Raw genomic sequence first — 9,406 nt, 5'->3', positions numbered from 1 at the left:
TGGCGGATATAGTACTATTTTTTATACTGACGTAGTTTTACTAGTATTTGTAAACAACAACTGTGGTGTGAATTGTTTACTGGGATTCCAGATTTCCGCTCCGTGCGTGTTACGAGTTTTGGCAAGTAAGTAGCAAATCTTCATTTTACATTGGCAATGCTGATGTCGGAGTTTTAATTGAAAAACTGATAATGGTGTCTTGCAGTTGAACCATATCGCTATCACACCATGCCAACGGCTATATTTGACAGAATTTCAGAAATGTCAATGCCAACACGATGTTCATATTTTAAATTTCATAGTAATATTCAAATGCAATTATTTGAATTAAACGTTTTAATCTGACTGTTTGTTTCCATAACTGCGTGAACAAACTAGTAATTTATTGAAATTTATACTGTTGCTATAACAACTATATACAGATATCAAATACAGGAAATGGATGAATATTTAATGATGTACATTTCCACACTAACTACAGGTTGCCCATGGATGGGTTACTGTGAACGAAAAAGCAAACCAACCAGCAGAATAGCAATATCGCTCACTGTTTTGCTGATAGTAACAGTAGCTTTTTCGTTCACAGTTATGGTAAATTATTAAAAGTATTTAAAAATGTAGATTCAAATCCAAACAAGCTCTTCCGACTTCTGTATAACACAGATAATTTCAAAATAATAGTATCAGTATACAACATAGCTCTGAAGCAACTCACACCTTTGAGCTTAAAGCGAGGTGGTCGTCAATAAACAATATATTTTACAAGCGTTGTATACATCGCTATGAGTCTCATATCAAACAGGACGCGGCATGACGACTGCCGCCCTTTAATTTTTTTCTCCTATTGTAATCCTTATCACTCCTTGTGAGAAATGTTATGTGTTAATAAAAATTATTATTATACATCTGTCATTGTAATGCCATAAGTTTTGTGGTATTGCACTGGGTATTTTCATCCAAATTAGGAATGATTACGCGCATAATCGTCCTCTAATAATAAAAAACAAACATGGTTGCCCCCCGGGGTTTGACCGGACCCCACACAAAGAAGTTCACTAAACATTTTGGATTTCAGCATTCCCATGATGTATTCCTGAGAGGAAAAGATGTATAATAATAAGGTTATAACAAGGATACTATGCACTCAGACAGTATGCGGTCACAGTGACCTCAACTGCATACCGATCGATACGCCCGCTATACCATCGTCTGCCTGCACGGTGTTGTTCCTCCCTCTACAACACCGTGCGGTAATTCCATTCATAACCGTGTATGTCACGTGGTTGCGCGATAGAAAGTTTACCGACCAATAGAAAGCTTTGTTACAAAGACTGCCAGAAAGCGCTCGGAGCTCTGCATTTCTGATGTTTTCGGCTTCATTACTGCCGATATGTGTTGCAGTGATATCACGAGCTTTGGGGTATAACACCTACTCTTCTATAACAGTCAACAGTGGTGACAACACTATTACCACTATTACCGGTATTAAGTAAAGCTTGAATAGCTTTGGTCTTAATATCAGTGAGTTGCATGATGTATGGATATTGTCACTGTATCGCCTCGACATCCAAGCCAACACAGCTTTAGCTGTGCTCAGCGACATTTATTCTCGGGTCAGGCATTTTCACCGCCTGGCAACCATCATGGTGAAACAAAGGCCAATAAATTCACAGAAAACGGTATTTTGGGATGGTTGTTGTCACCCCCTACATATGCAACATATTTAAATTTGGTTGGATTTCTTCAAAGTTAAGTTTGTGCTGTTTTCTCGATTTTAGCTATTTTCACCGACTTTTTGATCAGTGCACAGCAGCTTGCGCAAAGTCCATAGAAATACATGGTAGAGTGGTGCGCGTCTTAAATAGCAATGTGGAGCGTTTAGTGACTTAGCTCCGCCTCGAAGATTTTGATAACTTGGCCAAGTGCGTTGAAGAAAGAAGTAATATGATTGGCTGTTGTTAAACTGATTCTAAACTGTGAGGGCATTGTCACATACACATAGTCCTAATGAAATACTTCAAGGTGATAGTGGAGTGCTTCGCCGGAACATTCACCTTGAAAATTCAAGATGCCGCTATACTGTCTTAGTGCATACTTTGCAGTACATGCATGTCCTCATAATAATCACATATTATTATTATAGCGGTCGTTCAAGGACCTATTTTGGCGGTCGCAGATGCATCTGAGTCAAAGGATGGTAAAGACTGGTAGTGAGCACATGTCAAACTAACTATTTTTGAAAACATTAATCTTTCCACTCACGAGTACCATCATTTCAATATTTTCCAGAATTAATTGCGGTTACATAGATGTGTGAATGGCAGCTTTTTCTAGCTATGAAAACATGAAATGTTTCCAATTAGTGGAGCAAAACTGCTAATAATAAGTCAAAACATCTATCAGGTGATTATTAGAATGTAGTCTAGCATCATTGACTCCCATGTGCGAAGCACAAAATGGGAGTCTTTGCAGTTAGTGTGTCTGTATGTGTGTATGTGTGTATGTGTGTATGTGTGTATGTGTGTATGTGTCTGTGTATGTGTGTCCGACTGTTCCACTGCTATCTCAAGAACCATACATCGGTTTTTGATGAAACTTGGTGCATAGATGCTCTGGGCCAATGCGCAGATTTGATTAGGTTTTGGTAAAAATCCATGCTCGTTAATTACCTAATTTGCATGATAATTAGCTAATTTTTAGCTGTTCTATGACTGTTCCACTGATATCTAAACAACCACTCATTGGATTTTGATGAAACTTGGTACATAGATGCTCTGAACTAATGCTAGGTTTTGATTAGTTTTTGGTAATAATCCGTGGATACTAATTACCTAATTTGCATAATGATTAGTCAATTTTCGTTTTTTCCACTGATATCTCAAGTACTAATCATCACATTTCAATGAAACTTGGTACATAGATGTCATACGACACTGCACAGACCTGATAGTTTTTATGGTAATATCAGTACATATTAATTACCTAATTTGCATAATTAATTAATTTTCAGCATTTGATATAAGTAGTTAGCATTACATTTCAATGAAACTTGGTACTTACATACTCAAGGATTATGCAGAGATTGATTGTTTTCGATAAATATTTGTGCATATTAATCACCTAATTTGCATAATTAGTTAATGTTCAGCTTTTCCATGGGTATCTCAAGTACTAATCATCGCATTTCAATGAAACTTGGTACATAGATCCTTTAGGACTATGCAGAGACCTGGTTAGTCTTAGGGTAAATAATTGTGCATATTAATTACCTAATTTGCATAATTAATTTTCAGCTTTTCTACTGATATCTAAAGTACTAATCATCACATTTCAATGAATCTAGAATTATGCAGACCCAATTAGTTTCCGGTAAATATTTGTGCATATTAATCACCTAGTTTGCATAATTAACCAACTTTCACACTGATATCTCAGGTACTATACATCACATATCAATGAATGTACATGGATGCTGTAGGACAATAGACAGACTTGAATAATTGTGGGTTACAATCTGTACATATTAATTACCTAATTTGCATAATTAACCAATTTTAAGCTTTCACACTGATATCTAAAGTACCGTAAAAACTCCAAAATTTCGACCGGTTTTAAATAATTGGTGTTAGAAATGTGACGTGTTTTTAGAGTCAAAATTAAGGTGCATTTTCGGACGGTCGAATTTTTCAGAATAGAAATCAGCAAATGAAAAAATGGGGATGATAGACAGTGTGCTTCATTAGTTTTTAAAAAATGCAATGTCCGTCAATTGACGTAAACTTCCTCATGTTTCACGGTAAAAGCAAAGGTCGTGGCCGAGTTGTAACTCAAAATCTAAACAAAGTCATCAATCAGTGAGTATTATGACAAGCAAAACAAAACATCAAGACGTGGAGAAGAGGTCAGCACAAAACTAATAGGTCAAAAGACAAAGCTGTCTCGCACTACCTAGGAAAACTTGCGAATGTTCGAAGTACAGGTACCCATTGGACAAAAGATACATGGAAGTTTAGCAAACTATCTCCCCGACCCAGTGCAATGTATCCGGTTAGAATCAAAGCTCACGTGTCCCTTATTTGAGGGACCAAATTCTGCCGTAAATTCGCCCTTGGAATAAAAAATAAAATGGGATTTAAGAAAATAAAATGGGACTTTTAAGGTGTATTTTGGCGTCATTTTTCGGACATTTCAATCAATCCTGCCGGCTAAAATAGAGTAAGTTTTACCGTAGTCATTGACGTCTGCCTATTCTGTACACGTGTATGATTTTTATCGTGACTAGCGTGAGCGGGTAAGCTTCTTTTCGAGAATGAGCTGTTATCACTGTGAACAATGTTAAATTATTCTTCAGATGACCAGTTTATTGTTTAAAAACAACTAATTTTTTTATTTAAAAAAAATCATGCCGTTTTCGCATCAAAATCCAAGCCAAAATATCGTACTACAACATCAATCTCTTCCGCATTGCGTTCAATAACATTAACATATTTAAATAAGCTATGGTAATTTGAACACGTTGGCATCATCCAGCTTTTTGATTGGTTAATTAGCGATTTGACCTATTTGACCTAAGAGAACATGGCGGATATCCTACAGCATCAAACGTTTATACGAGACCGGAATCATTCGCTTACGATGAAACTAAGTTGACTTTTATTTGTATTTCATAACCATTCAACAAATTTATTTTGTGTACATTATTATAATCACTACTGAGTACAGTAATAATCAACAATTCAGAAACGCAGCATGCCGAGATTTTTGTGTTCGTTTTTATTTGAAACTTTGTTTATTTAGAATATATTTTCGTTACCAATAAAATAAAAATCTCTCAGTCAATCAGAAACCCGGATTCATGCCTTCGAGGAAGGTCCCGTTTGAACGCTCACATCGGTTTTTTTTTTATTTGGGGGAAAACTAAAACTGGTCGCAATTTCCGAATAAGAATGAGTCGGCAAGTTTTAGTGGAGTCGAAAATTTGGAGGTAAATAAAACACCGAAACCCGGCAAATAAATAGGCGGTCGAATTTTTAGAGGGGTCGAAATTTTGGAGTTTTCACGGTACTAATTATTCCATTTCAATGAAACTTAGTACAAAGATGCTCTAGGACAATGTACAAACCTACTTAGTTTGGGGTAAAAATCTGTTCATATTAATTCCCTAATCAGCATAATAATTCATAATTTTTTGGTTCTAATCACATTTCAATTAAACTTGGAGACATAGATTTTCTGTTACATTGCGCAGACCTCATTAGTTTTACACTCAAATCTGGTCATATTAATTTTCTGATTTGCATAATTAGTTTTCAGCTAAGTAATTTCGAATTATATTTAATGTGTCTCCAATACTCTCAGCACATGGGAGTTCTTTCTAAGCTTTCTTTGATTTACTTACTTGAGGTGACTTGCCACAATATTTTTGTTTCTCCCTCCAGTTACCTTTGGCAGTTCATTTGAAATGTACTCACTACTAGTTTTTACCATTCGTCTGATCGTCAAAATGTCACCAGGAGCGACAAAACCATGGCTATTTCGCACTACTAGTAGTGACGTCAAATTTGCTGACATGCAAAGTTGCTGTGGTTGCAGGTCAGACAGTTTTCAGCTGCTGTTTTGAGATTCTGAAATGTTCTTTAAAAATTCATAAATTACTTTCAGTAGCATCCATTGTACCTGAAACCATTGTATATTGAAGTCAACAAACAGTTGTTTATATCTTATTTATTATACACTCAGGTATAAATTAGGTGTGTCTATTCCATACGTTAGTGTATTTTATTGATTTTTGGTTTGTGCACTACTATAGGAAATTTTTAATATGATATTGGAAACTTAAATTGAAACCCTTGCAACATACAGACCTACCATGTCCCCAACCCCTACCCTAATTTCTAAAATTTTGCTCTTGTATGTTTAAAAATATACCATGATATACCATGTACTGATGTCTGTTTCTAATTATCCATATGAATTTTTCTTCCATAGATGATTGAAATTGATAACTTGTGCGAGTAAATCTACAAAACCATGGCCGTACAAATCGAGGAATTGCTGAACTGTGCTGTGTGTCTTGAGAGATACAACAGACCAAAGATACTGCCATGTCAGCACACATTTTGCCAAAGTCCATGCTTAGAAAACCTTATTGACATCCGTGTACGAAAACTTAAATGTCCAGAATGCCGCATGGAACACAGAGTTCCTGGCAACGGTGTTCGAGGCTTTCCAAACAATGTGACAATAAGTAGATTTCTAGACATCCCCGCTGAGGCTCTAAGTAGTACTATAAACGGTGGACGAAACATGCAAGGTGGTGGGAATTTTCACCAGTGTGGCACATGTCAAATAGGGCTCCAAGATGGTACCACGTCGCAGTGTACACACTGCAAAAGAAACTTTTGTGAAAATTGTAAACCTGGTCATGCAAATGAAGTCAAGTTGGACATTGGACGGTTTATAAACCAGCTGAGGAGGAATACGCCTAAACTTTCAGATGGATTAACCATGGTTGAACAGAGGAGGAGCAGGCTGGGCCAGCACTGTGAGACTGTCAAAGCTGAAATTCAAGGTCAAGTTGAGAGAATTGTGAAGGAGCTGAGAAACAGGGAGCAAATGCTTCTCAGTGAAGTTGAAATGTTTTTATTATCCGAGTCTAGATCATTGAATATTCAGAAGGAAAGTTTAGAAGTTGATTTAGTTAGTATCAGTAGTCATTGTGATGCCACTGAGAGACATTTGAACAATGCGCCAGAAGACATCGGCCTCCATGAGTTAAGCACTCTGTTTTTGCAGAGCATGGATTACATACAAAAGTTAAGAAATTTAGAAGTGAATCCCGCCGTTAACCAAGACAAGAAAGTTAAATTTTCAGAGACAAATAGGCATGAACTTTTCTCAAGCGTGATGTCTTATGGTGAAGTCAGTGTATCTGACCAGAGCAACCAATCAAATTCTAGGCCAAACTCGAGGGGATTGGGTTTGTCAAGACATACACCACCCCTTCCATCGAGCAGTGACTATATCAGCTTACAAATCAATCATGCGAATAATGCAATGTATGGAAACCATCGGGGGATTGACCTGGAATCATCTCATACATCCCCTCTCGGCCGCCGATCGTCGGCGAATGATGTTCGAAATCCCAGCTTGATGTTCAGGGATATGGAAGATCTTGGTGGAAGTATCAATATACCACAAGTTAGTAGGAGTGCAGGAGGAATTGGTAGGGGTAGAAATAGGAGACGACAGTGGGACAGGCCAATCATGGGCACTGGAGCATCAAACGATTTAGTAAGGATCTCTGAAGCCAATGACAATCAACTGGATTTCCGAAATCCAGCTGGTAATTCGACAATTGGTGAAAGAACAAGAAACAGAACAAGGGACTTCCATGGAGAAGGACACATTTCACTCATTCCAGCTGCAAATCACGCTGTTCGAAGCAATAGCGGGAGACTAGAAGATTCCCCAGTTGGATCAACTGAAGGGCATATTTCACTTATTCCTACATCAACCAGTAATTCCAGAAGTCCTGTTGTGAATGGAACAGGTAATGATCATTCTACTGAACGTCCTAGAACAAGAACAATGATGCAAGAACATGCCCTGACTGTTAGTACTGAATTCAGAAATCCTGCTGGTAATTTAACAATTGGTCCCAGACCAAGGCCGCGTAGATTTGATATACGGTTGGATGATAATAGTGATGAATTCATTATAGTTGAGGACAATGATAGTGCTGCTGTTACCACAGGTCGGAGAGAAAATACAAATGAACCCCGACCCTTTGTCAATTACAATCAAAAAGGACGATCTCGTTTACGATTTGGCAAAAAAGGCACGACTGATGCTTGTTTCTCATGGCCAAGGGGAGTTGCTACACTTCCCGATAATCAGATTGTAGTCGCTGATAGTAGCAACCATCGAGTGCAGGTGTTTGATGAATTTGGCCAATTTTTATGCTGTTTTGGTACTCATGGGACAGGGGATGGGCAGTTTGACTGCCTGGCTGGTGTATGTACAAACTCAAGAGTTCAAATCATAATAGCTGATAGATACAATCACCGTATTCAGGTTATAGAACCTAGTGGTAGGTTTGTGTGTAAGTTTGGTCAGGAAGGTAGCGAAGATGGAAAGTTGAATTATCCATGGGGAGTAGCCTGTGATAGGGCCGATAATATTTATGTATGTGATAAAGATAATCATAGAATCCAGGTGTTCACGGTTAGTGGTACATTTATCAGAAAGTTTGGTCGATTAGGTCACTCCGCAGGCCAGTTGGAAAGCCCACATTATGTGGCAATCCATGATGATAAAGTTTTTGTCAGTGATAGTGGAAACCACTGTGTCCAGGTCTTCAATCTTGATGGCCAGTTCCAGTGGAAATTTGGTCAAGAGGGCAGTAATTACGGCCAGTTCAAGTATCCCCGAGGAATAGTAACAGATCCACATGGGTATGTCCTCGTCGGTGATAGCGGAAACAACAGAATCCAGGTGTTTCGTCCATCTGGTACCTACATGGCATGTTTCGGTACTTTTGGTGCTGGGAATGGCCAGCTAAAGGGCGTTGAAGGTGTCGCAATGATGTCTAATGGAAACATTGTTGTGAGTGATAGAGAGAACCACAGAATCCATGTTTTTTAGATGACCTGGTTGGCACCACAAACTTTCATGAATTCGAAATAGAAAAAGATTATGATGTTTTTGGGTTATAAAGTTTTTGTGTGAATCTTTTCATCACCAGATCCTCCTGACAAAAATGTTTTCACATTTATAACCCTTTTTTTACTTCAATTTTGAATATTTTGGTAAGATAAAAAGACCATATAAAGAGGATTATTTTGTGGTTTTAAGTTTAATAAGTCAACTTGGGGATAGTGCTCTGCAGTAATCTTCTTTGTTACCACAGAATATCTATGAAAGTAATAAATCACAATCACTTTAAACCATGCTGAGATTAGTTTAATCCTGATTATATATTTAAACAAAATAATATAATTAATAACTGATAGCTTATGGATGGTCTGTACTTGTGTTAAATTGTTACCTGTATGTAACGCTGTAGAACAGAAAATGATGATCGGGGTAGTCTGCATTTTTACTCATCAGACAAGTACTATTGCATATTATAAATTAATCATCAATATTTTTAGTTTTGCAGCTTGGCATCTTTCCTTGCGAATCAAGTTATTTAATATGTGTATGTACTTTTATAGCCCCTTCTGGACAAAGTTAACATTGGTGAAGTTTTGTTCACAAGTTCATGTTATCGGATCAAACACTTCTAGTGTTTTCTTAAAAAAAATACGTTTCTTAGTCATAGTTTCCAGTCAATGGTAGTGTGTTACCATAGCTACCCATTGTTCCTACCAAATTTGTGTCTGATACAGTGGCAGCATTCACT

At 37.4% G+C, this 9,406-nt stretch overlaps 1 protein-coding gene across 1 annotated transcript; it reads left to right on the top strand.

The window, feature by feature from the left end:
- The first annotated feature begins 3 nt into the window (after nucleotides 1-3).
- On the top strand, nucleotides 4-8,693 carry LOC100370963 (RING finger protein nhl-1-like). The gene is made up of 2 exons (XM_002736310.3): nucleotides 4-125; nucleotides 5,989-8,693. The coding sequence occupies exon 2, from the start codon at nucleotides 6,031-6,033 to the stop codon at nucleotides 8,644-8,646; it is 2,616 nt and encodes an 871-aa protein (XP_002736356.2). The 5' UTR covers nucleotides 4-125; nucleotides 5,989-6,030; the 3' UTR covers nucleotides 8,647-8,693.
- The last annotated feature ends 713 nt before the right edge of the window (nucleotides 8,694-9,406 follow it).

The sequence above is a fragment of the Saccoglossus kowalevskii genome, chromosome 7 (genome assembly GCF_978046115.1).
Source record: "Saccoglossus kowalevskii chromosome 7, keSacKowa6.1, whole genome shotgun sequence".
NCBI lineage: Eukaryota > Metazoa > Hemichordata > Enteropneusta > Harrimaniidae > Saccoglossus > Saccoglossus kowalevskii.
The sequence above is the reverse complement of the archived record's forward strand: the minus strand, read 5'-3'. Positions and strand labels throughout refer to the sequence as shown.

Coding starts and splice junctions, on each gene's coding strand:
- LOC100370963 (XM_002736310.3), top strand. CDS start 6,031: ATGGCCGTACAAATCGAGGAATTGCTGAACTGTGCTGTGTGTCTTGAG.